A 25,120-nucleotide genomic window follows, 5' to 3' on the forward strand; every position below is an offset into this window, starting at 1 on the left:
TCACAGAGAGGGGTGTGGCCTGCGCTTCAGCCCCGCCCCCTCCCCGGAGAGTCCCCGGCCTCATTGGCTCCTTCACATCCACGGTGTGATTGGATAAAAGCCTAATCGAGTGGGGCGGGACCGCCAGGCCGTTCCGGTTAATCTATTAGTCAATACGTAAGAAGGCGGGCTCGGAGAGGGCAGGTCTGCGATCCGATTGGTTTAGGGCTCAGGGCGAAGGCGGGACTAGTTCCTGATTGGGGAAAGGCGTTGCACTGGCCGAGGCAGCGGCCCGCAGGGGCGTCCGCGGTTCGCGACGGGGCCCGGGCGTGCGAAGCGGATCTTGTCTCTCGCTCGCCCTGGTGATCTGATCCCTGGCGACCCAGGTCGGCTCCGACTCGCGACTCCAGGTGCTCCTGGCTGAGATCCGGTGTCCTAGCGGCGGAGGCTGTCCCTCGCATGAGTTTGGGGGTGTCCCGGGATAGGATGGGGTCTCTGGGGGTGGCTTAGCGGTGTTCGCAGGGTTGTCTGGGGTTCCTCGTGAGGAAGAACGGGTTTTCACTGTTAGAACTGGATTCTGGGGTGACACTCAGGGGTGGAGACTTGAATAGCTAGGGCTGAAAGTGGGGGGAGGTGGCTGGAGCCTGAGTGGGCTTCAGGGTTTGAACTCAGGGCCTGGGTACCGTCCCTGCACTTTGGCAGTCAAGGCTGGCGTTCTACCACATGAGCCACAGCTCCAGAACCGCTTTTTGCTGTTGAATGTAGATGGGCCTGGGCAGTCTTTGAACCCAGACCCTCAGATCTCAGCTTCCTGAGTAGCTAGGATTACAAACATGAGCCTATGTAGAGAGCTTGAGATTTATTTTTATTTTATTTATTTCTATTTTTTTTTTCCCCAATGCTAAGGAGGGCCTCAGCTCTTGGCCTGGCAAGTGCTCAGGCTCCAGAGCCACCCTCCAGTTCAGAGTCTAGGATGCTGATTGGAGAATTGGAGGGGCCTCCTACCTCCCTACCCCCCACTCCTGGGTTGTTTTCCCTTGATATCTGCCAGATTGCCAGTGACCTGGCTCCTAGACTCAGGGCGTCAAGGGCAAAGGGCAAAGGTAAAACTTTGAGGGGTTGGGAGTTTGGCCTAATGGTAGAGTGCTTACCTATTATGCATGAAGACTCGATTCCATGCCTCCGTACCATATCCATAGAAAAAGCTGGAAGTGGTGCTGTGGCTCAAGTGTTAGAACTCCAGCCTTGAGAAAGCCCAAGGACAGTGCTCAGGCTCTGAGCTCAAGCCCCAGGACTGGCAAAAAAAAAAAAAAAAAGGTAAAACTGAGTCATCGGTGCCTACTTCTCCAGGGCTGCAAGATGGAAGATGGTGGGGACCCAGGAGGCCTGACTAAGGTCATCCATGTGCTGGTCTTGTCAGGTGCCTGGGGCATGCAAGTGTGGGTGACCTTCGTCTCAGGTAGGGACCCCATCCTGGCCGTCCTTGGCATGCGGGTGGAAAGGGCCCTTGGTCAATGTCCTAACCCACTGTGTGTCCTGCCTCACAGGCTTCGTGCTCTTCCGAAACCTTCCTCGACATACCTTTGGCCTCGTGCAAAGCAAGCTCTTCCCTTTCTATTTTTATATCTCCATTGGCTGTGCCTTCACCAATCTTTGCATCTTGGCTTCTCAACGTGCCTGGGTTCAATTTACATTCTGGGAAGCCATCCAGGTACGTGGGCTTGAGTGCCACCATGCCCCACAGACTCCATGCTCAAGACCCCAGTGAGCACCTAGAGTGACAAATTTTCTAGGGGGGAACAAAAAAGGGTTCTTTATTCCAGATAGCGCACTGGGTATCTTTGTGGGGACTCGAGCAGTACTACAGCCTTTACAGCTATCCATGTGTATTTCAGAACATCTCTCCATTGGCTGTTATTTCCTTCCTCTCCTCCCTGTCAGTGGGCGCACTGCCAGGCGGTGGTGACTCAGCTGAGTTGGGGCACTGACCCCAGTTCATTGTTTAAAAACCAGCCTGACTGGGAATGAACACTTCTGTGCCTCCCACCTCCAACCCCCCTCCCCCATCCACACATTTGCTAAGCCACAAGGCCCATGACCCACCAAAAAAAAAAAAAAAAGGTGGAGGCAGGAGGATCTTGAATTTGAGACCAGCCTGGGCTCTTAGTAAGATTCCTGTTAAGAACAAAACCAACACCCCCTCCTCCCCCTGCCCCCTGGCACTGGTACATGTACACCTAGCTACTCAGGAGGTTGAGATTCAAAGGTTAGGGAAGCCCTTGAGACTCCATCCCAAAAATAACCAGCAAAAAGCACGACCAGCCCTGCAAGTACTCTGAGCCAGGGTGAGGCCCTGAGTTCAAACACTGGTAGTAGTAAAAGAAAAAAAATATCTTTCACGGACAGAAGAGGTAGTGGGTCTCACAAGCATTTCACTGACCTGTGAACCTCATCTTTTGGGGTCTGAGCCCTATCTTGGGGACCGTGGGAACAAAAGAGCAATCAGAATTCTCTAGCTTAATTTCTAGTCATGTTAAATAACCTTGATTTGGGGGGACACTCCATGAGAAGAACCTGTCCACAAACACAGGGTAACAGAGGTGTCTCAGGAGCTGGGGAGAATAGAGATGGAGCCTTCCCTGAGTGACCCCTAGTTTCAGGGTATGCTTTGGGGGTTTGGGGGGACACGGAACATTCAGGAGGGCCCCCTCCCGAAGTTTCCTCCTGCCTCCCTTGCCTGGCTTACCTTCTCCTCCCCTGTCCCTCACCAGCTCTGCCTGCTTCTCCTGAGCCTCACACTAGCCATGGTCAATGCCCGCTGGCTGGAGCCTCGCACTACTGCCGCCATGTGGGCCCTGCAGGCGGTGGAAAAGGAGCATGGCCTGGGCGGAGAGGTCCCTGGCAGCCAGCATGGCAACGACCCCTACCGTCAGCTGCGGGAGAAGGACCCCAAGTACAGTTCCCTCCGCCGGAAGTTCTTCCACTATCACGGCCTGTCTTCTCTTTGCAATCTGGGCTGCCTGGTGAGCAACGGGCTGTGCCTGGCCGGCCTGGCCTTGGGCCTGCGGAGCCTTTAGCATGGGTCTTGCGTGTAAATAAATGCTTCTTTGAAAACGACTATGGTAGTTTCTCCTTCTCCCCCGACCCCAGAGTGGGAATTCAGGAGGAGCTGAAGGCCGGTTTCCCCATTCTCCCAGCCTAAGGACTTGGGGTGTCATTGCAGCCCCCCCGTGTTTCCTCTGTGACGCTTATTATTGCTGTAGTTATTGGTGTGTGTGTGTGTGTGTGTGTGTGTGTGTGCTGGCCCTGGGGCTTGCCTTTCGTACCTGGCTCCATCCACTTGTGGCATTTTGCTGGTTTAACTGGAAATGAGAATTGCTCGGATTTGTCTGCTTTGAACCGCGATCCTCCGATCTTAGCCTCCTGAATAACAGATTACAGGCGGGAGCCACTAGCTCCCAGGCTCTTGGTTTTCTTACTGCAAAAGAGATCCTACTACCCAGAGAGGTTCAGCAACGTGTCCACACTCACAAGACGACCGGGTGATGGAGCTGGGATTCGAACCCCGCTCCTCAGTCCGTTGGACAGGCTACGGAATCTCTACCTGCAGGTAAGGAAGAAGGTGTTGGTTGCCAGGGGCAGGTTCGGTCAGCGGATGGTCACGGCGTCTGACCACGCCCGCCCGCGATCGATGGCCACGCCCACTATCCCTTAGGCCACGCCCACCGCGCTCTGCAGGCCCCGCCTCATCCACCCGCGGTGTCAAGTTTCTTCCCCACAATTGGCCACGCCCACTACCCTCCACCGACCACGCCCACCCGCCCGCAGGCTCCGCCCCGGCGCGGCCCCGCCCTCGCCGTCTGGGCGGAGCCCTGCGGGATCCGGGTGGCTGCCGACTGCGGGGTGGCGGCGGCGGCGACTGCGGGGCCGGGGGTCCCGGCCGGGGTCAGGCCGCAGCGACTTGGAAGGCGGATACCTGCGGGCAGCGTCCCGGATAAGAGGTGAGCCCCTGGGAAGGAGCGCACCCCACTTTCCCCCGGCGCCGTCCCCGCAGGTCCGGAGGCCGGGCTGGGGGCCTGCGGGACAAAGGCGGGGCGGTGGGGGGCGCGGGGTCCCCGGCCCGCACCCAGCTGGGCTCCCGGGCTGGGCAGAGGGGCGCGGGCGGGGCCGAGAGCGCAGCCGGGGACCCGCAGTCAGTCCATATGGTGATGGGGGCGGCGGCTGGGCTCCCCTGCGCCGCCCAGGGCGCCCCAAGCCCGGTGAGAAGGGGCCGGCCGAGCCCCCCAGAGACCCTCACCTCGTGCCAGGCGGAGGGGAGGGTGGGGCCTGGCGGCCCTGCCCTGCGTCTGGCTTCTCTGCCCCTCCTCAAACTCGTTCTCCGGGAACACGGGGTGGGGCTGGTTGGGTCCTGGTTGAAAAAAAAAAAAAAAAAAAGCACAATGGTCATTGAGAAACAGCTCGGCCGGGCCTCTGCGGGGTGCCCGCCTCACCAGCTCAGGAAGCTGCGGCAGACCGCTGGGGGAAACTGAGGCCCGGGGCGCGAACCACAGCTCACCCCCCGTGCATTCTTGGGGGTGTTTGCCCTAGCAGGATGTTGGGGGGCCAGGGAGGGGGGGGCCGGACAAAGCAAGGGGCAGGGTGGTGGCCGTGGAAGTGGAGCCTGAGATCCTGCTCTTGCCTTTGGGGACTCGAACTCCGGCCTCCCTGGGCTGAGTCAGCCTCGCCAGAGAAAGTTCCAGCCCCTTTGCCAAATAGAAAATAGCAAGTACTCACTTGAGAGGCGAGCTGGGGCGTACACATGTTTGGAGAGTAAGGGGAAGGGTTAACCTGGGCTTGAGGGGGGGAGGAGGCGGGGCAGGCACCCCAGAAGCCAATACCTGCCAAAGTCAACATCTATGCCAGGGAAAGGGGGAGACCTGTCCAGCTGGCAGCCGCCTCTCCTCTCCCAGATCATACCTGGGCCGCACCAGCTGCCTACCTTAGAGCAAAGTCCACATGTCTATAGCTGTCTTCATGGCCAGAGAAGTAACAGCCCAGGGACCCCCACCCCCCAGCCCTAGCCCTAGCCCTAGCCCTGAATTTGAATCCTTTCCCAGACCTCCAATTGCAAAGGTTCGATGTTGCTTTTGTGAGACTTTTTATTGAGACTTTTTATTATGCCGGGTCATCTCTTAGAACCCTTGGGTGTATTATTAAGGCCTCACTGGAGAGCATGTGGGTAGCCTTACCCCTGTGTCCCCTTTGTCTTATTCACAGAGATGTCTCAGAAACAGTGCCTGGCACAGATAGGTCAGGTGTTTGTTGAATGAATAAAGAAACTCATTTTAGTCAGGTGTTGGTTTTCGTGCGTCTGATCCTACTCAGGTAGCTGAGATCTAAGGATCCCAAGATTCAAAGCCAGCCTGGACAGACATAGCTGTGAGATTCTGACTTCCAGTTGACCAGCAAAAAAAAAAAAAAAAGTCAAGACAGGAGGCAAGGTTCAAGTGATAGACTAGGCCAGCAGAAAAGGGCAAGTGATAATGGGAGGCCTTGAATTTGAGCCCTAGTACTGGTGCATGCCCACGTGTGTATACACACACACACACACACACACACACACACACACACACACACGCATGCACAAGCACATCCGCTTGCGCATGTCTATTTGTGGGGCTTGAACTCAGGGCCTGGGCGCTGTTCCTGAGCCTCTTCCTCAGCACTCTCATTACTTGATCCACAGCGCCACTTCGGTTTTTTGAGTGGTTCATTGGATGTCATGGGTACTTTTCTGCCTGGGCTGGCTTTGAACCACAGCCCTCAGACCTCAGCTTCCTGAGCAGCTAGGATACCAGGTGTGAACCACCTGCGCCAATAGCCTTTTCTGGTAGGGACAAGGACAGGTGACCCATTTTTTTTTCCCCCGTCCTGGGCTTGAGCTCAGGGCCTGAGCACTGTCCTTGGACTTTCTCAAGGCTAGGGCTCTACCACTTGAGCCACAGCACCACTTCTGGCTTTTTTCTATGTATGTGGTACCGAGGAATCGAACCCGGGTCTTCATGCATGCTAGGCAAGCACTCTACCACTAGGCCAGAGTCCTGGCCCCAGGTGACCCATTTTACAGAAGAGGAAGTTGAGGTTCAGTGGGAGACCTGGGTCATTTGGCTCTCCAGCTGGCTGAGCCTGGATTTGAACCCAGGCCAGGTGGATCCACTGGACCTGCCATTGCTTCCTTTAGGGGTCCAGTGGTCGGCACGTGAGGATCTCCCAGGTGTCCTGGCAGGTGGCTCCTACAATGGCTTCGGCCGGAGACCCCCCGTCAGGCTCCCGGGATGCTGCGGACCAGAACTTTGACTACATGTTCAAGCTTCTGCTCATCGGGAACAGCAGCGTGGGCAAGACGTCCTTCCTCTTCCGCTACGCCGACGACTCCTTCACCCCCGCCTTTGTCAGCACGGTGGGCATCGACTTCAAGGTCAAGACCGTCTACCGCCACGACAAGAGGATCAAGCTGCAGATCTGGGTGGGCCTGCACAGCTGCCTGGGGATGGGCGGGGTGGGGAGAGGGTGGGCATTCCCCCCCCCCAGCTGCTGGCCATGGTTGTCATGGTAACAGGGCCACCAAGTGGACTGAAGATGGAGCCTTCCTGAGCCAGCTCCATCACGTGGCCATTAAGTGGTTCTTGGAAGCCAGGCAGGCGTGGGCATGTGGGCTGGGACCCTCACATTGGACGGGGAGGGTGGGTGGGGACCTGGTGGCCCGTGGCTGGCTGACCACTGTTCCCCCAGGACACGGCGGGCCAGGAGCGTTACCGGACCATCACCACGGCCTACTACCGAGGCGCCATGGGCTTTCTGCTCATGTACGACGTTGCCAACCAGGACTCGTTCGGCGCCGTGCAGGACTGGTGAGGCCTGGAGGATGGACCCCCCACCCCACCCCCGGGGCCTTCCTGCACCCCAGCTTCTGGCTCACGGCCCACTCTTCCACAGGGCCACGCAGATCAAGACCTACTCGTGGGACAACGCGCAGGTCATCCTCGTGGGAAACAAGTGTGACCTGGAGGACGAGCGTGTGGTGTCCGCCGAGGATGGCCGCAGGCTGGCTGACGACCTGGGTCAGTGCCCAGCCTGGCCCACAGGCCCAGGCCCCCGCTGCCGCCGTCTCCCCAACCCGGGCCAAGCACAGGCCACCTTCCCTGCCTCTGGAACCCCAGAGCATTACATGTGGAAGCTTAATAAGGCAGCAGGTTTTTCTTTTTACTTTCTTTTGGTCGGTGGTGGGATTTGAACTCTGGGCCTGAGCACTGTCCCTCAGCTCTTTCTTGCTCAGGGCAAGTGCTCTACTACTTTGTCTGGTTTTCTGGTGATTCACTGAAGGGAAAAGTCTCATGTCTCACGGAAGCCCGGCAGTTGTGGCTCACGCCTGTCATCCTAACTACTCTGGAGGTTGAGAGCTGAGGATCATAGTTCAAAGCCAGCCCCAGCACTAAAGTCCATGGTGACTCTTATCTCGAATGAACCACCAGAAAACCAAAAATGGCGCTGTGGCTCCAAGTCGGAGAGCGCCAGGCTTGAGCTGAAGAGCTCAGGGACAGCGCCCAGGCCCAGAGTTCAAGTCCCATGAAAGACCCCCAAAAGAGAACTGAATTTTAGGCCCAGGTTCCCCTCCCCCAAGCCATGGAGGATCTCCTGAGTAGCCCACTTTTTGCCCATGCAGGTTTTGAGTTCTTCGAGGCCAGTGCCAAGGAGAACACGAACGTGAAGCAGGTGTTCGAGCGCCTGGTTGACATCATCTGTGACAAGATGAATGAGTCTCTGGAGCCCAGCTCGAGTCCCGGCAGTAATGGGAAAGGCCCGGCTCTGGGGGACACCCCCCCTTCCCAGCCTAGCAGCTGCAGCTGTTAGGGGTGACACCCCTCTTCCTCCTCAATCTCCACAGCCGGCCTCCTTCTCCTGCCTAAGCTGAGACTGTGGCGGAGGAGCCACGAGCCACGGGGGCTGGCTCCAAGCTCAGAGCACCCCCCTCTCCTCCTCCATTCCCCTCCCCTGTCCCCCCGGCATGGTTCCCTCCTCTTCCAGAGCCACAAGCCCCAGGACAGCCCAGCCTGGGGTCCTGCATGAACTTGCTGCTTTCCATGGCGTTCTAATGGCTGGTCGTGGGCAGCGAGTCTTCTCCTGGCTTCCAGTGGTGTCACCTGTGCCTTCTGCATCTGCCCGTGGTGTTTAGAAGCCACCAGAAGCCAGGCACTGGTGGTGGCTCCCGCCTCTCATCCTAGCTACTCAGGAAGCTGAGACCTGAGGATCATGGTTCGAAGCCAGCCTGGACAGGAATAGATCGTAAGACTCTTACCTACAGTGAGCCTCCAGAAAACCCGACGTGGCACTGTGGCTCAAGTGGTAGAATGGTAGCCTGGAGTAAAAGAGCTCAGGGACAGTGCCCAGGCCCTGAGTTCAAGCCCCATAACCGACAAAAACAAAACAAAACATGAAGCTGCCTGAAGTTGGGGTGGCTTGTCTGAGTTCATGTTTGGGCCACGTGGCAATCACCCCTTTTTCTCAGGTTCCCCCAGCTTGGCCTTTAGCCTGCCCTGGGAATTGCCTGCATGCCATGGTCACGAGCTGGGGTGGTGATTGGGGTCCCCCCATTACAGAGCCTCTCACTGTGCTCACAGATCCCTTGCACAACCTCCCCTCCCCCATCCCGGTCCGCGTGGACTCTCCAAAGTGCCTTGGCGAGAACGCATGTCCTGCCCATCCCAGCCCACTGCACGGGGATGCTCAGACCTTCTAGAACATTCTGTGTCTCTTTCCTTCTTGCTTTCCGGCTTGGACTCAGGGTCTCTTGCTCTCTTGCTTAGCTTTGTCCACTCAAGGCTGGTGCTCCACCACTTGAGCCACCCAGCTCCACTCCTAGCTTTTTGCTGGTTGATTGGAAAGAAGAATCTCACAGACTTTTCTGTCCTGGGCTGGCATCAAACTGTAATCCTCAGATCGCAGCCTCCCGAGTAGCTGGGATTCCAAGGGTGAGTCACCAGTGCCCAGCCTTCTAGAACATTCTGGCCACAATAGATAGGGCTGAGAATGACTCAACTCTTAATATTCCCTCTGTAGACCATCTGCCAGGAGACCCGGGCCTCCCGCCCTGGCCTCACCTAGCTGCTTGTATTTTAAGCAAGACCTTTACAAATCTTAACATCCTGCTTCAAAAGGAAGTTAACCAACGAGTGGCCCCAACAAGCCTGGGCTGGCTCTGTTTTTGGAGGGGCCTGGTTGAGTCTGCCTCATTTCCCTCCTATTTATGTTTCCCTTGTAGCTGGGATGGTAGGTACATGCCACAGGGCTCAGCTTTTCATTGGTTAAGATGGGGTCATCCCGCAGATTTAATGGCCTCAGCCTCCCTGTGAGTGAGACACAAGGTCTGGTTCAAGTTCACGTTTATTTTGTAGGCGCCTTATTTACCCTTTATCAGTGGAGCGACTGATACCATCCAAGAGAAGGTATTTCTGTTAGCATTAAAAGTCAAAGCATTTAAGGAAAGAGAATGGAGAGGGGAACAGCGGTTCACGCCTGGTAAATCTAGCTGCTCGGGAGGCTGACAGCTGAGGATGGTGGTTCCAGGCCGGTCAGGTTCGAAAAGTCCTCAAGGTTCAATTTCCAAAATTAACTAACAAAATGCCAGGCTGGAGGTGTGGCTCAAATGTGAGACCCTGAATTCAAATCTACTACTGACAGATGCAAACAAACAAAACAAAAACGGGGTTCTCTGAAGAGTAGAATTAATCTTCTCTAGTGTTTTGTTTTTTAAGCCCAAGATGTCCTTGAAAATTGTGGGGTTTGGGTGCTGTTTATGGGCAGAAATTAAACCAAAGACCACAAGAAACTTCTTTCTTCCTCCTTTCCGCCCGTCTCGGTCTCTTTCTTTCCCATTTCACTTAGGGAACCCAGGGGTAATGGAAGCTGTAATTGTGCCACGGCCCCTCCCTGGAACTCCTCCAACCCTGGGGAAGAGCACTTATGCCCTCAGTGCCCGTGTATACCCCCAGGCTGCCATCTCCATCCTCAGCCAGCTCTCCTGGGCACCAGTCCCTTCCCGTCTGGTGAGGATGGATGTGCACTTTGTTCCACATGAGAAAAAGAATAAAATCCCGAGAGGCTCAAACACGGTGTGTTCTTTGATTTCCATGAGTGAGCTGGGGCTTGAGGAAGCAGGTGTGTCCCCTCACCTGAGACCACGGGCAGTGGCCATGTGTGGCACGCAGCGCCCTCTTCAGGCTCAAAGATGCATTGCTTCTTTGAAGGTTGTTGACACCTACTGGATTTGTAAAGCACGCTTGTGGGTGTGTCACTGAGAGTTGTTCTAGAGATGATTGACAAGGGGGCGACAAATGGTAGAAGATCCCTCCCCTGATTGTCAGTGGCTTCATCCAATAAGCTGAAAACATAATATGACAAAAGTGGAAGGAGAAGGAAGTTCACCACCACCAGCCTTCTCTCTGCTTCCTGGCCGCCATGAGGTGAGCAGCTTCCTCTGCCTCCAGTCCACCATGGACTCAAACCTCTGAATGAGGGCCGGGAGCATGCAAGAAGCCCCTTCATACCACATCCACAGAAAAAGCTGGAAGTGGGGCTCTGGCGGTAGAGCGCTAGCCTTGGAAAAGCTCAAGGACAGTGCCCAAGGTCCTGAGTTCAAACAAAACAACAACAAACCCAGACTTAAAGAAAAGGTGAGTCATTGCAGCTAATGTTGAGGTTGACAGGGAGGGGTGTGTGGGAGTCCACAGACTTCGTGGCTGAGTCAGACATTAGCAAGCGTCAACAGATTACATGTTTCCCAAAATGAAAGTGCTGGAAATGTAATTCCCCCAACTCAAACTAAATGGCATTTGGAGGTGGGATTGGGAAGAAAGTAGGGGTTAGGGGAGGTCCTGCAAGTGGGGAGAGAGTCCCCAGACATCCTTCAATGCCCTATGTTGGGAATTTAGAGACAGAGCTTGAATTCCCAGCCTTCCGAATCACAAAGACTGTGTGTGTGTGTGTGTGTGTGTGTGTGTGTGTGTGTGTGTGTGTGTGTGTGTGTGTAGCGGGGCTTGAACTTGGGGTATGGATGCTGTCCCTTAGCTTTCTCCCTCCAGGATGTTGTTCTAGCACTTAAATCACAGCTCCACTTCCTGGTTTTGTCCCAGCCAATCAGAGATAAGAGTCTCACCAATTTTCTTCCCAAAGTTGATTTTGAACGTGGATCCTCAGATCTCAAGCTGGGGTTAGAGTGTAGGCCACCAGTGCCCAACCAAAGTTCCTTTTATTTTTCTCTTTTGGAAGGGAGGTGCTCGACCTAGGGCTTGAACTCAGGGACTGGGGACAGTTCTGAGCTTCTCTGTGCTCAAGGCTAGGGCTCTATCACTTGTGCCACAGCACCACTTCTGGCTGTTTCTGAGTAGTTTATTAGACATGCAAGTCTCACAGAGGACTGGAAATGTGAACTAGTAGTAGACTGCTTGCCTAGCATGCATGAAGCCCTGGGTTTGATTCCTCAATGCCACATACATAGAAAAAGCCAGAAGTGGCACTGTGGCTCAAGTGATAAGTGCTAGCCTTGAGCAAAAAAAAACCTCAGGGACAGAGTCCAGGCCCTGAGTTCAAGCCCCAGGGATGGAAAAAAAAAGTTTCACAGATTATTTGCATGGGCTGGCTTCACAATCCTTAGAGCTCTGTGTCCTGAGTAAGATAAAAGGCGTGAGCCACTGGTGCCCAGATCAAACCTCTTTTCTTTTTCTCTTTTTGCCAGTCTTTGGGCTTGAACTCAGAGACTGAACACTGTCCTTGGGCTTGTTAAAGGCTAGAGCTCTAAAACCTGAGCCTCAGCACCACTTCTGGCTTTTCTTCTATGTGTGTGGTACCGAGGGATCAAACCCGGGTCTTCGTGCATGCTAGGCAAGCACTCTACCACTAGGCCACACTCCCAGCCCGAGTCTCAGATATTTTGTGATAGTAACAATATACGGCCTTGCACACCATCCTACTCAAGGTATTTCAAACTTAAACCCATTGCCAGCTGAGGCAAAAGAGAAAACCAAAGAGAAAGGGATGCACATGGATATTTTAAAATTATTACTCCTCTCCAAAAGCAGTGAGTGTGCCAGAGAAATAAAAGGTGGAATCCATGCCCAGCAGCCAGGTAGACTCAGGTGTCCCGTCTTCTCCAGGCCTCACTGTCAGCCCAGCTTAATGAACAGCAGCAATGTGGCAAGAGTTCCTGGCAGCTGCAATGAGAAAGTGGAACACAGAGCCATCACTGGAAACTTCCAAAGTAGAATCAAAGTGTAGCTCACAGCTAGTGGGGGAACACTCTGGAGTAGAAAGGTGAGGGTTGCGTTTTACAGCTGGTTGGAGGTCTGTCTGGACCGTGTCAAAGCTACTTTGGGCCTGTGAACAGTAAATCCAACAACAGCAGAAAGGGTGAAGACAATGTACGTAAATACATGTGAGTTCTCCTGTCTAACCCTCAAGGACTACATTTCCCAGAGTTCTCTGTTCTCCAACTTCCTATAGATTGTCCAATAGGAATGTCCTGGCTGTTTGACTTCCTGGAACGTTTGTCCAATAGGAAGTACCAAGAGGAAATCTGGTCAGGTGGGGGGCAGAGATTTGGGGCATTTGTGCCTATGCCTTCTCTTTTGTCCATCCTAAACTTTCCATGACTACAGAGTGGCCAGATCCCCTCCTCTCCCCGCCTTGACTTTTCATTATTGCAAGGGGAAATACAAGGCTACTCTATCACTTGTGCTACAGCACAAGATAAGAATCTCCTGGACTTCCCTGCCTGGGGTGGCTTCACACCACATCCTCAGATCCCAGCCTCTTGAGTAGCTTCCACCAGTGCCCAGCTAAAATTTTTCTTTCCTTTTTTTTTTTTTTTTACCCAGTCCTGGGCCTTGAACTCAAGGCCTGGGCACTGTGTCCTTGAACACATTTTGCTCAAGACTAGAGCTCTGCCACTTAAGCCACAGCAGCACTTCTGACTTTTTGTATGTATGTAGTACTGAGGAATCGAACCTGGGTCTTGGTGCATGCTAGGCAAGCACTTTAACCACTAGGCCAAACTCCAGGTAACCACCCCCCTTCTTTGGTAGGTCATGGGCCTTGAACTCACGGACTGGATGCTGTCACCTGGCTTTATTTATTTTTTTTTCAAGGCTGGTGATTTATCATTTGAGCCACTGAAAGTCACGTCATCAATGGCTCACGACAAATTATAGGGCAAGAATGGACCCCAGGGCCTATCACGTGAGTGGCAAGTGCTCTGCCATCTAGCCCCACCCACCACAACCCCCCCCACCAAACCACACCCCAATATAAAGCCCCACCCCTAGATTGGAGCCACCCCACCCCCACGGAGCCAGGCCCACACCACTGCACCAAGTATCCTTAACTGAGATAATTGCTTAATGTCCACTCCACCATGGCAGAAAGTTCTGGGTTTTGTTGTATGACCCCAGTGCCTGGAGCATTGTTTGGTATACAATTGGTATTTTTTTTTTTTGGCAGGGGAGGGGAGGTCTTCAGAACAGTTTAACGAAAGAAATGGAACCCTTCCTAAATGGACAGGTCATCCTGGCATAGGGGTTATGATCATTCTCTCTGTATTGTTTCCATTGTAGTATGCATACAGCACTACCGCGGTGCCTGATGAAAGAGCTGAAAACAAGCCACTCAGGAGGCTGAGAGCTGGAGGATCGACCTTCAAAACAGGCCAAAAAAGGGCTTAAGCCAGGGGCCAGGAGTTTGGCCTAGTGGTTAAAGTGCTTGCCTAGCATGCACGAAGACCAGGGTTCGAGTCCTCGGTACCACATACATAGAAAAAAAAGCCAGAAGTGGTGCTGAGGCTCAAGTGGTAGAGCTCTAGCCTTGAGAAAGTCCAAGGACAGTGCTCAGGCCCTGAGTTCAAGCCCAGGACTGGCAAAAAAATAATAATAATTTGCCAAATAATTGGTGAAAAGCAGAGCTGGAGGCATGGACCAGGAGGCAGAGGACCAGCCTAGGGAGTGGGAAGCTTGAGTTCAAACCCCAGTCCCAGGGTGTTCCAGAGAGGCTGGGCCTTACCTGGATCACGGCTGCTCCCACGGACATCCCGCTCAGGGTTAGGCTGTGGGTCCTGGTTATTTTCAGGAGTTTGGTAAAACAGCCCTGAGGATATGAACATGAAAGCAAGCAGAGGAAGCCAGTGAGGGGTTCACCGATGCCTGGGTTCCGTGAAGCCCACCCTTCAGGCCACCAGCACCCATCGATTAAGAGGGAAGAGGAGGGGGTGTCTGCAGATCCAGGCTCCTCCCCCCCCAATCATCTTTCCTGGGCTTTGTTCTTCCCCGGGCTGTATCAGCACTAACTGGAGATGTTAGCTTGCACCATTTATTATTTACTTTATTATTTTATTTTTTATTTATTTTTAATTTTTTTTATTTATTTTTTTTGCCAGTCCTGGGCTTGAGCTCAGGGCCTGAGCACTGTCCTTGGACTTTCTCAAGGCTAGAGCTCTACCACTTGAGCCTCAGCACCACTTCCGGCTTTTTTCTATGTATGTGGTACTGAGGAATTGAACTCGGGTCTTCATGCATGCTAGGCAAGCACTCTACCACTAGGCCAAACTCCCCGCCCTATTACTTTATTTTTTTTTGTCGGTTATGGGGCTTGAACTCAGGGTCTGGGCGCTGTCCCTGAGCATTTTTGCTCAAGACTAGCGCTCTACCACTTTGAGCCACAGCTCCACTTTCAGGTTTCTAGTGGTTTATTGGAGATACGAGTCTCATTGACTTTCCTGCCCTGTCTGGTTTTGAACCATGATCCTCAGATCTCAGCTTCCTAAGGAGCTAGCTAGGATTACACGCTTGAGCCACCACTGCCCAACTAGCTTGACCCCATGTATAACTGCCAGAATCTACTTCTCAGATGTGTCTTCTAAGAAAATGGAGAAGGAACGCTTCACTCCTCTTGGCAGTTTGTAGAATGTTGCCCAGGGGTCATGGATTAGAGACTTAGATTCCCAGCTCAGCACTATGGGAAAGCCTTTAAGAAATAGGGCCCAGCCTGTGTGTTGGTGGCTCCAGGCCTGTCATCATAACTACTCAAGGTCCAAGGCCAGCCAGGCAGAAAAGTCCAAAGCTAGCATAACCAGCAAAAAGCATGGCTGGAGCTGTGACTCATGTGGTAGCGCACCAGTGGAGCCCACTTAGCTAAATAAACATGAGACCCTGAGTTCAATCAATGGTACACACACACACACACACACACACACACACACACACACACACACACACACACCGGTGGGATTTACTTGTTAGATTTAGGGCATTGTATGCATACTCTACCCTTTGAGTTCTCTTCCTGTCTCTCTTTTATCCTTTGCCCATGAGCTGAGGGCTGGCTTTCCTCTCCTGTGTGGCCCCAACGTTACTGCTACTCTGCCATCGGGCTACAAAATGACCAGGCCAACCAACTACAAAGTCTCTGAAAACTACAAGCCCAAGTAAACCTTACTTCTTTTTAAATTGATTGCCTCAAGTAATGTGCTACCGTCACAGAAAGCTAACACCGTCACCAAAGTGACAGTTGCCAAAGCGAACCAAACACCAAATGAGAGTTTCTCTCCCCTTTCTAGGATTCCTATAAATAAGTATATTTTGGGAGGAGAGGGAGGTCTTAAAAACTACTGGGGCAACATACAACCAAATCCTGAATTACCTCCCGGTAGATGACCTCTGAGGATACATTCTGCCCATCACAATTTGGGGTTTCCATGGATTTACAGCAGCCCCTGGGGTAAGTATGGCCAGTTGTCATTTGAAAGGAAGAGCCAGAGAAATCTGTGTAGTTATTTACACCACAGCACTTGAGCTGCAGGAAGAGAGGGAGGGGGGGGGGAGAAAGACATGAAAGTCTCCATTTCAAGTAATCAAACGCAGGTAGAAAAATCACAGTCATCTTAGATACTGTCCAGAGAAGTTCTAATACTGCTGCTCTGGACCAGAACCTTCCATGGCTCCCATCTGATCAGGATACCAGGTGAATTCTAAGCATGGAGTCTCAAAGCCAGCCAGCTGGGTGAGGAAAGTCCCTGAGACTCTTACCTCCAATGGACTACCAGAAAACCAGCAGTGGAGCTGAGGCTCAAGTATTTGAATACTAGCCTTGGGCAAAAAATGCTCAGGAACAGTGCTCAGGGCCTGGGTACTGTCCCTGCACTTTGGTGATCAAAGTTAGCTATCTACCACTTGAGCCGAGCTCTACTTCTAGATTATTTTGGTAGTTAACTGGAGATAAAAGTCTCAAAATTTTCCTACCTGGGCTGGGTTTGAACTGTGGTCCTCAGATCTCAGCCTCCTGAGTTGCTAGGATTATAGGTGTGAGTCACCACGCCCGGCTACGGGCCTAGCATACTGATTATAATAGAGGGGTCTCACTAACTTTTTGCCCAGGTTGGCATCGAAACCTGATGCCACCAAACCCACACACTCAGAAATGGCTGTGATGGTCTCCTGCTGTTCCTATTTTATCCCCAATTTCCTGCAAAAGCGAACCTCACCTTCTCCATGACCAAGTTCCACTGTGCTGAAAAGTCGTCTGGCTCATTGTAACCTTTGTAATTCTTCCTCAGGATTGCAAAGTTGTGTTCCAAGGCTACATCTCGAACCTTCCAGAACAATCCAGAAGCGGCAAAGATTAGCATGCTGGGTGTCAGATGTAACCCTAGCTAGTGAGGAGGCTGAGATCTGAGGATCATGGTGCAAAAAGGGGTCTAGAAAAGGGGTCCCTTCACGCTGCCAGGGTAGCCACCCCGTTTGGGGACACAAAAGAGGAGGTGTTTGCAGCCAAGTGCATCTTGTCCTCCCCATCACTGACAACCAACTTGAATCATCTGCTCGTCCTGAATCGCCCACGAGCCAGGCACACCTACCATGTGTCTGGAATTGGATTAAAGAATGGAGTAGAGGTAACCATTCTGGTCCCAACGAGGGGGTTTGCCCAAGAGCACACCCCAGTAAATTTCCCTCTACTTGAAAAGAAAAAAAAAAAGGCCTGGTGAGGCGGTGCATGCCTGCAAAACCAGCTCTTGAGAGGCTGAGGCAGGAAGGCCTGGGGTCTGACTCAGGTCTGATTGGGTCACTTAGTGAGCAGTTCAAGGCCAGGCTGGCCTTGCTATACAGCAAGACTTTGTCTCACAAAAAGAAAGGAGCGACTGGGAGCATGGCCTACTGGTAATGTGCTCGCCTCGCATGCATGAAGCCCTGGGTTCGATTCCCCGGAACCACATACACAGAAAAAGCCGGAAGTGCTGCTGTGGCTCACGTGGCAGGGTGCTAGCCTTGAGCAAAAAATGTCCAAGGACAGTGCCAGGCCCTGAGTTCAAGCTCCAGGACTGGCAAAAATATAAAGAAATAAAGGAAAGGAGGAAGGGAGGGAGGGAGGGAGGGAGAAGGAATACTTTTTTTTTAATGAAGCTTTAAAAATGCCTCGTTTCCGGCAGCAACCACGCATCCCGGGCTCAGGACCGACCGAGCCCAGGAGCGGAAAGCACGGGGCGTCTCCCTCCCACCGCTTTCTCTCTGCCAAGAAAAGGGGCCTCCGGCTTCACACTCATCCCTAGCTCGGTTTCCTGTGTCCCCACACAGGCCTGCAGCTGGGGCGCCTCCACCCTTGCCCGCGGATAACTTAGATGCGCGCTCCACTCAGGACCCAGGCCCCTGGGCGCCAGCTCCTCCACAGGTCCTGGGTGGCTCAGCGCGGGGGGCGTGGCGCTCGGCGGGGGCGTGGCTCAGCGCGGGGGGCGTGGCTCCGTCCTGGGGAGGTGCTTCAGCACTAGGGGCGTGGCTCCGTCGTGGGGCGTGGCTTGCTAGTGGGGGCGTGGCTCAGGCCTGAGGTTAAGCCTCAACAATAGGGGTGGGTCTCAGCACTGGGGGTGTGGCTTCGAGCCAGGACCAGGCTCAGTGGTGGGGCGGAGCTTTGTCCTAGGGTCCCTGGCTCCGAGTTAGGGGCGGGGCTCAACGGAAGAACAGAGCTGGGCCTCAGGGGCGTGGTTCAGCGGTGTGGCGAGGCTCTCTGTGGGGGCGGGGCTCTGTGGTGTTGGGCGGGGCTCCGCGAGGGGGCGTGGCTTCCACGGAGGTGCAGGTGGGAAGAGTGACGTGGGTGTCTTGCTCTGGACAGGGGGAGACAGAAGCCCCTCACTTACAATTGGGAAGAAGGCCAGGGTCACGGAGGCGGCTGTGATTTCCACGATGAGGATGGTCACCATGAAGAAGAAACACTGCAAGACAGGGGGTGGTGGCACAGGGCTGGCTGGAAGGATGTGGCGGGAAGGATGTGGAGGGAAGGATGCGGAGGGAAGGGCTGTTTCCCTGTCCCTGCACACTCATCCCATCGCACTTTTGCAGTGCCAGAGAATTCAGGCTTGCTCGGGTGGTTCCTGCCTGTAATCCAAGCTTCTCAGAGGTGAGATCAGAGAATCCCCGTTCAAAGCCAGCCCAGGCAGAAAAGTCCTTGAGAGTCTTATCTTCAACGAGCCTCCAGAAAACCAGAAGTGGTGCCGTGTTTCAAATGATACAGTGCTACCCTTGAGCAAAACTGTTCAAGGGCAGTGCCCAGGCCCAGAGTTCAAGCCCCAGGACTGAGGGGGACGTCAGGAAGGAAGCCAGGTGGCTCATGTCTGTAATTCTAGCTACTCAAGCCTGGGCAAACAAGCCCAAGATCTTATCTTGGTTTACAGTTAACCACCTACAAACCAGAAATGGAGCTGTGGCTCCAACTGGTAGAGCACTAGCCTTGAGTAAAAGAGCTCAAGGGCAGTGCCTAGGCCCTTAGTTCAAGCCCCGCAACCAATCAAAGAAGGAAAAAAACAATGTAGGTGAAGAATACTTTGGGGAGTAGAATGTATTATATATGACTGTAATATGTAATTTAATAATTTCTGAGTTTAGAGAGAAGAAGGGATTTGAACCAAGATACCAAGATATCATAATGGATCTTACCCAGTGAAATACCATCAGCACTGTTGAAAAGGGGGCATGAGGTGAAAGGCTTTGTGTGGGGCGCAATTAGTCAGTCTTGAATTTAGGGCCTGGGTGCTGTCCTTAAGCTTTTGGTTCTTTTTGTCTTTTTTCCCCCCAGTCCCGGGGCTTGAACTCAGAGCTTGAGCACTGTCCTTGGGCTTTCTCAAGGGTAGAGCTCTATCATTGGAGCCACAGCACCACTTCTGGCATTTTCTATGTATGTGCTACTGAGGAATCGAATCCAAGTCTTCGTGCATGCTAGGCAAGCACTCTACCACTAGGCCAAACTCCCTGCTCTATCCTTAAGCTTTTTCCACTCAAGGCTGCCACTCTACCACTCAAGCTACATTTCTACTTCTGGCTTTTTGCTGGCTAATTGGAGATAAATTCTCATACATTTTGCTGCCCAGGATGGCACTGAACCTTGATCCTTAGATCTCAGCCTTCAGAGTAGCTGGGATTACAGGTATGAGCTCTGGCACCCGGCCAAAGTACTTCTTGCTTATTTTCCTTTATCACTATTTTTTTTTTTGGTACTTCTTGGGTTGGAACTTAGGGCCTTGAGCTTGTTAGAACAGATGCTTTACCACTTGAACCCATTCCCAGCCTGAAAGTATTTATCATATAACTGTGATAGGAGAGCCGTGAAGGAGAAGTGGGGGAGGAGGGGCCGGTGGGGTAATTTGTGGTTCTGTGTGCAAATCCAACTTACAAACAAGAGAGTGCCTCTGCTTTCTTTAATGGCTCCATACCAGCCAGCCAGGGCGAGCGGGATAATGACGCATCCCAGAACCAGGAACAGGTAGCCGAAGTGAAGGAGGTAGGAGGATGACAGCCCCAGGACTGTAGTTAGGGACGCCCGACCATACTTCATACCCAGACCCAAGGCAATGAGGATGATACCAGATACCTGCATACCACAAGTCAGAGAGGAGGAAAAAAGCCTTGAGTGGTCCCCAGAACATTCTCCAGGCTGAGTGCCACAGGCTCACGTTTGTCATCCTAGCTACTCTGGAGGCTAAGAGCTAAGGATGGTGGTTCAAAGCCAGCTTGGGCAGAAAAGTCTCTGTGAGACTTTGATCTCCAATGAATCACTCAAAAACCACAAGTGGCAATATGGAAGAGCCACAGCCTTGAGCACAAAAGTGGCTCAGGGACAGAGTTCTGGCCCAGAGTTCAAGCCCCAGGACTGGCAAAAGCAAAAACAAAAGACCTGGCGAGGGAGTAGTAGTTGGGAAAGCAAAAGCAAATAAAGCCAGCAAAAAAAATGTTTAGGGGCCGGGAGTTTGGCCTAGTGGTAGAGTGCTTGCCTAGCATGCACGAAGACCTGGGTTCGATTCCTCGGTACCACATACATAGAAAAAAGCCAGAAATGGTGCTGAGGCTCAAGTGGTAGAGCTCTAGCCTTGAGAAAGTCCAAGGACAGTGCTCAGGCCCTGAGCTCAAGCCCAGGACTGGCAAAAAAAAAATGTTTAAAAAAAACAAAGAAATGAAAATGGGGGACCAAGGCTCATGCCTGAAATCCTAACTACCCAGGAGGCTGAGATCTGAGGATCCTGGTTCAAAGTTAGCTTGGGCAAGGCAAAGAGTCTTAAATTGTTGAGACTCTTATCTCCAATGAATCACCCCCAAAGCCAGAAATGTCATGGTGGCTCAAATGGTAGAGCACCAGCCTTTGGAAAAACAAAACAAACAAAAATACAGCCAGGTGTCAGTGGCTCACATCTGGAGTATTAGCTATTCAAGAGGCTGAGATCTGAGGATTGCATTTCAGAGCCAGCCTGGACAGCAAAGTCTAGGAGGCTTTTATCTCCAATTAACCAAAAGAAAACTAGAAGTGATGCTGTGGCTCAAAATTATACAGTGCTAGAAGTCTGGAGCAAAAGAAGCTCAGGGACACTGCCCAGGTCTTGAGTTCAAGCCCCACAACCAAAAAAAAAAAAAAAAATGGGGTTGGGGATCGGTGCTCGGTGGTCCAGCACAAAGTTAACACTCAGGAAGCTTCAGACACACACAACACAACACAAACGGGCATGCACACCAGGCTCTCCAACTGGCCTGAATTTTCTGCAGGAGTCATTCTAAGCCGTTTTGTCATCTCTGATCTCCACACAGTTCTGAGGGCCACCACTAGGGGACAGGCCAGAGCTGACCACGCTGTTCCCAGCATGCTCCACTCCTGGGGTGGGGGGGGGGGGAGTGGGATCACTTTATTCCTGTCATTCAGAGAGCTGGCCATACCCCCCCTCCAAGGGGCGACATACTTACAGCTATGACACCTTTGAGGAGCGATAGTAGTTTTTTCAAGGAGGAATAGGGCGTGTGGGTTTCAGTCATGTTTGTCAGATGAGGGTGTCTTGGTGATTTAAGTTAGCATTTTCCCACACATCCGGCCTCCTGATTGCCAGGTTTGGTGGAGGGCTTGGGGAGGGGTGAATGAGGTTGGCTTGCTCCTCCCCTTTGTCTCCTGGCTGTTTGATTGGTTTCCCCCGGCCTCCCCCCACCCACCCTCTCAAGGCTGCCCAACAAGTGCCAGCTTCAGGCCTAAGCCTTTATCACATCACAATGGGATTGCACAGCAAAGCGCTGATGATGCCCTAGGAAACAGGTCCCCCCCCAGCTCCCCACTGTCACCTCCTGCCAGCTGCTCTTCACAAACTACCACACTGAGGAGAGAGATAAGACCTCTGTCCCCATATGCAGAGGGGCCCTGTGGCAAAGTTTGTGCAACTGACACAGACCGTCAAAGGGCAGGGACCTGGAATGCCCTGTTTTGTGTCCCTCTGTCTGTCCCTCTGGCCCAGTGGCTTTGAAGGAACCCATTAGGATGAAAGAACCCAGCGGGTCCAGTGCCAGTGGCTTACCCCTGTAATTCCAGAGACTTAGACATCATCTGAGATCTGAGGATGACAGTTTGAAGTTAGCCCGGGCAAGAAAGTCTGTGAGACTCTTATTTCCAATTAACCAACAAAAGGATGGAAGGAAAACTGTGGCTTAAGGTTGCAGTGTGCTAGCCTTGAGCAAAAAAAAAAAAAAAATCAGGTACAGTGCCCAGGCTCTGAGTTCAAGCCCCTGTACTGGCACCTAATAATGGTGCTTCCCCTATGATTCTCCAAGCTCCACTTCCTGAGTAGCCAGGATTACAAATGTATACCGCTACCCCCAGCAAATGGGCTTTTCATCAGAATGACAGAGTGCTATTTCAGGCCAAAGTGTCCAGACCTGGCTCCCCTTATCCCCCCATATCCCCAGAACACACGCACCCCAGCCGTGTCCAGCCTTGGCCTGGGGCTAGACCTTGTGTAGGTACTGGATGGCTGAGCTGGGGTGAGGGGGTAGCCGAGAAGGAAAAAATTAACTTCATGATTGTCCAGTCACTTGTTTTGTGGAACAAGCCCAGCTAAGCAAGATCTTAAGGGGTAGAGTGACCTTATCCGTCTGGGTCCAAGGTCACGTTCACAGCTAGGAATGTGTGCTGTCACACCATGTTTGTAAAAGTATTACTGCCCCCGTATGGGTGTACACACACACACACACACACACACACCCCATACGGCAGCATTTCCCTCTGCACACGTGTAAATGTGTCCTGGTCCCCAGTGCTGTCACCTGGCCGGTCAGCATGAGGAAATGCAGCAGACAGCCCAGCCCATACCCTCACCCACGCAGCGGATAGGAGACAGATTGTGCCAGAAATGCCAGCACTTGGAAACACCAGGGAGAACATGTAACAGAAATCATGCAGAAAGAAAGGCAGGTGTCATAAGGCCCCGGTGGCTCATGCCTGTCATCTCAGGAGGCTGAGATCTGAGGATCTGGGTTCGAACCCAGCCTGGGCAGAAAAAGTCCATGAGACTCTTATCTCCAAGGAAGCACCAGAAACCCAGAATTGGAACTGTGGCTCAAAGTGGCAGAGCTCTAGCCTTGAGCTGAAGAGCTCAGGGACAGAGCCCAGACCAAGGGTTCAAACCCCACGACAGACAAAAAGAAAGAGAAAGAAAGAAAGAAGAGAAAGACAAAAAACAAGCAAGAAAAGCAGTGCGATTTTTGCTCACAAATCAGAGGTTCTAGAAAGCTGACCCCTTTGTAGACTCCAGAGTTACAAGCAGGACTTTTAAATGCCTTTGTTCACATAATGAAAGTGCCAATCAAATAGAACCTTAATAACAGAAGGTAAAGTGTGTGGAGGTGCCTATTTCTACACACGTTTTTCTTTCCTTTCTTATATTTTAGATGTTCTAAAATATTTTTGTTAGTAGGTATTAACTGTGCAACAGTGAGTTTCATTGTGACATTTCCACACCATAAACAATATATACCAATCAGCTCACCCTCCCATCTCTCTCCCTCACCCTTTTCTGGTTTGGAAAACAATCTGAGCCCAGTGCTGGTATCTCACACCTAAAATCCTAGCTATGATCTGAGGATTGGGGTTCAAAACCAGCTCAGGCAGGAAATTCTATAAGACTATCTTCGACTAGCCACCAGGCACAGAGTTCAAGTCCCACCACTGACAACAACAACAACGAAAGATTGGGCCAATGAAATCCACAGAGCTGTTAAATCCACAGGATGACTGAAGAGCAGATGCAGCCACAGATTTGGTGGCTCCTATGGTCGGGGTGGGAGCTGTTCCCTTGAGCAACACTAGGGGGCACAAAGCCCACAGAAAACAATGCTTATGGCTGCTCTGGGTGCTTCTGGTTCTGCAGTTCTCATCCTCAGGGACAGGCGCCTTTTCCTTCAGTCTTCTTCCAGGCAGATATGAGGATTAATATTACTATTAACAGATTTGTTTGCTTAATTGTGTGTGTGTCTTTACATGTCAGTCCTGGGGCTTGGCCTCAGGGCCTGGGCGCTGTCTCACTTGCTCAAGGAAAGCACTCTACCACTTGAGCCACAGCTTCACTTCAGGCTTTTTTTGTGTGTGTGTGTGTGTGTATGTGGTACTGAGGACTCGAACCCATGGCTTCATGAATGCTTAGGCAAGCATGCTACCACTAAGTCCCCTTCCCAGAGCTGTTATTGGTTTATTCTCTGCCCCCCACCTCCCCCACTCCGTAGGGCAGGGGGCCTGCGCTGAATTACAAGGGTTTTTCTTCTCCCGGAAGTGTGTATTTTTCTTGGGGTGGGGAGCCTGCCTCAATTTCTCAACAGGGCAGCTCCTTGCTGGGCCTGAGGAGTGAGGGTGGGGAGACCACATCTTGGGCTAGCCAAATCGGAGATCCCTGAGAGAGAGGCAAAACAAAACAAAACAGGAGGAAACAACCAGCTCTGATCTACAACTTCGCCGGATCCTCAGGGGTCCTGGCCAGCCCTGGAATGTTCTTGCCGGCTTCTTTTCCACTATTGGCCATAGCCCAAAGATCTGTGAGGTCGGCATAGGAATGTCTTCATTTCGTGGAGCCCTTCCTTCACTGGGCCCAGCTTCTGATCCGGCCTGGAGCTCTTTCCTGGACAGTCCTTGCAAGTAGGCACTGGGGAAGTGAAGAGGAGAAATGAAAAAAAGGAGTCACTGATGTCAAACGCTCAGAACAGAGGGCAGGAGCCCAGGAGGGAGCCTTGGGCAACATAATTAATAATAAATCCCAGTTTTCTATGCATTGTGCAAGTCTGTATGCACAAATATGTGTGCAACCAGTCAGCTCTTTGTACCCAGGAGCCAAGAAGCACAGCGTTGGGGGCGTGGCTAGATGTGGAGGCGTGGCTGTACTGTGGGCGTGCCTCAGGTGTAGGGCTGTTTTAGCCGGGTGGAGCTTGAAAGCAGGGGCGTGGCCCAGTGGCGGTGGGCGTGGCTCTGACGTGGGCGGGCCTACAGGCTGAGGCCAGGCTCAGGCATCTTCGCTGTGTGGGTGTGGCTCAGAACGGAGGGTGTGGCTTGCAGCGGGGCGTGTCCCCGGTGTGGGCGTGTCCTCGTCCTGGGGGCGTGGCCTCGGATGGGGGCGTGGCTGGAGCGCTAGAGCCGCAGCTCCTTGCAGTCCAGGAGCTGTGGTTTCAGGCCTGCAATCGCAGCCATTGAGGAGGCAAAGGGAGGAGGATTGCAGCTGGACGTTCTTCCAGGGAAAAAGACACCATCTGAGAAGTAACGACAGCCAAAGGGGCTGGCATGCTGCTGGTAT

General features: G+C 52.7%; 3 protein-coding genes and 1 non-coding gene across 7 annotated transcripts; 2 read left to right on the top strand and 2 right to left on the bottom strand.

Moving 5' to 3' along the window:
• Positions 1-92: 92 nt before the first annotated feature.
• On the top strand, positions 93-3,096 carry Tmem205 (transmembrane protein 205). 3 transcript variants are annotated; one of them, XM_090337636.1, is made up of 4 exons: positions 93-156; positions 1,330-1,438; positions 1,527-1,690; positions 2,751-3,096. In XM_090337636.1, the coding sequence occupies exons 2-4, from the start codon at positions 1,339-1,341 to the stop codon at positions 3,054-3,056; spliced, it is 570 nt and encodes a 189-aa protein (XP_090193762.1). In that variant the 5' UTR covers positions 93-156; positions 1,330-1,338; the 3' UTR covers positions 3,057-3,096. The 3 variants fall into 3 exon arrangements, with proteins under 3 accessions (XP_090193762.1, XP_090193753.1, XP_090193757.1); XM_090337627.1 differs by lacking the exon at positions 93-156 and adding an exon at positions 262-389; XM_090337631.1 differs by lacking the exon at positions 93-156 and adding an exon at positions 264-365.
• Positions 3,097-3,835: 739 nt separating this feature from the next.
• Positions 3,836-10,123, top strand: Rab3d (RAB3D, member RAS oncogene family). Its single transcript, XM_090337600.1, has 5 exons — positions 3,836-3,980; positions 6,200-6,484; positions 6,751-6,869; positions 6,955-7,079; positions 7,682-10,123. Exons 2-5 carry the CDS (start codon positions 6,257-6,259, stop codon positions 7,867-7,869), a joined length of 660 nt encoding a protein of 219 aa, XP_090193726.1. The 5' UTR covers positions 3,836-3,980; positions 6,200-6,256; the 3' UTR covers positions 7,870-10,123.
• A 149-nt stretch (positions 10,124-10,272) lies between these two features.
• On the bottom strand, positions 10,273-21,509 carry Tspan16 (tetraspanin 16). 2 transcript variants are annotated; one of them, XM_090337597.1, is made up of 7 exons: positions 21,270-21,509; positions 19,714-19,911; positions 18,185-18,259; positions 16,541-16,648; positions 15,700-15,852; positions 14,065-14,148; positions 10,273-10,396 (listed from the first exon to the last, which is right to left on the bottom strand). In XM_090337597.1, the coding sequence occupies exons 1-7, from the start codon at positions 21,336-21,338 to the stop codon at positions 10,385-10,387; spliced, it is 699 nt and encodes a 232-aa protein (XP_090193723.1). In that variant the 5' UTR covers positions 21,339-21,509; the 3' UTR covers positions 10,273-10,384. The 2 variants fall into 2 exon arrangements, with proteins under 2 accessions (XP_090193723.1, XP_090193722.1); XM_090337596.1 differs by lacking the exon at positions 10,273-10,396 and adding an exon at positions 12,050-12,224.
• Positions 13,540-13,642, bottom strand: LOC150067985 (U6 spliceosomal RNA). The gene has a single exon (XR_016538470.1). It is a non-coding gene; the product is annotated as a U6 spliceosomal RNA (small nuclear RNA).
• Positions 21,510-25,120: the final 3,611 nt, after the last annotated feature.

This window comes from Megascapheus bottae, chromosome 1 (genome assembly GCF_031878675.1).
Source record: "Megascapheus bottae isolate mThoBot1 chromosome 1, mThoBot2.hap1, whole genome shotgun sequence".
NCBI lineage: Eukaryota > Metazoa > Chordata > Mammalia > Rodentia > Geomyidae > Megascapheus > Megascapheus bottae.

Excerpts from the sequence above, each read along its gene's own strand:
- Tmem205 (XM_090337636.1), top strand. The coding sequence starts at position 1,339 with ATGGAAGATGGTGGGGACCCAGGAGGCCTGACTAAGGTCATCCATGTG. Across the intron at positions 1,439-1,526 it reads GTGGGTGACCTTCGTCTCAG|GCTTCGTGCTCTTCCGAAAC; the intron begins GTAGGGACCCCA and ends CCTGCCTCACAG. Across the intron at positions 1,691-2,750 it reads CATTCTGGGAAGCCATCCAG|CTCTGCCTGCTTCTCCTGAG; the intron begins GTACGTGGGCTT and ends GTCCCTCACCAG.
- Rab3d (XM_090337600.1), top strand. The coding sequence starts at position 6,257 with ATGGCTTCGGCCGGAGACCCCCCGTCAGGCTCCCGGGATGCTGCGGAC. Across the intron at positions 6,485-6,750 it reads GGATCAAGCTGCAGATCTGG|GACACGGCGGGCCAGGAGCG; the intron begins GTGGGCCTGCAC and ends CTGTTCCCCCAG. Across the intron at positions 6,870-6,954 it reads TTCGGCGCCGTGCAGGACTG|GGCCACGCAGATCAAGACCT; the intron begins GTGAGGCCTGGA and ends ACTCTTCCACAG.
- Tspan16 (XM_090337596.1), bottom strand. The coding sequence starts at position 21,338 with ATGACTGAAACCCACACGCCCTATTCCTCCTTGAAAAAACTACTATCG. Across the intron at positions 19,912-21,269 it reads TCCTCAAAGGTGTCATAGCT|GTATCTGGTATCATCCTCAT; the intron begins GTAAGTATGTCG and ends TGTGGTATGCAG. Across the intron at positions 14,149-15,699 it reads CAGAGGTCATCTACCGGGAG|GGCTGTTTTACCAAACTCCT; the intron begins GTAATTCAGGAT and ends TCATATCCTCAG.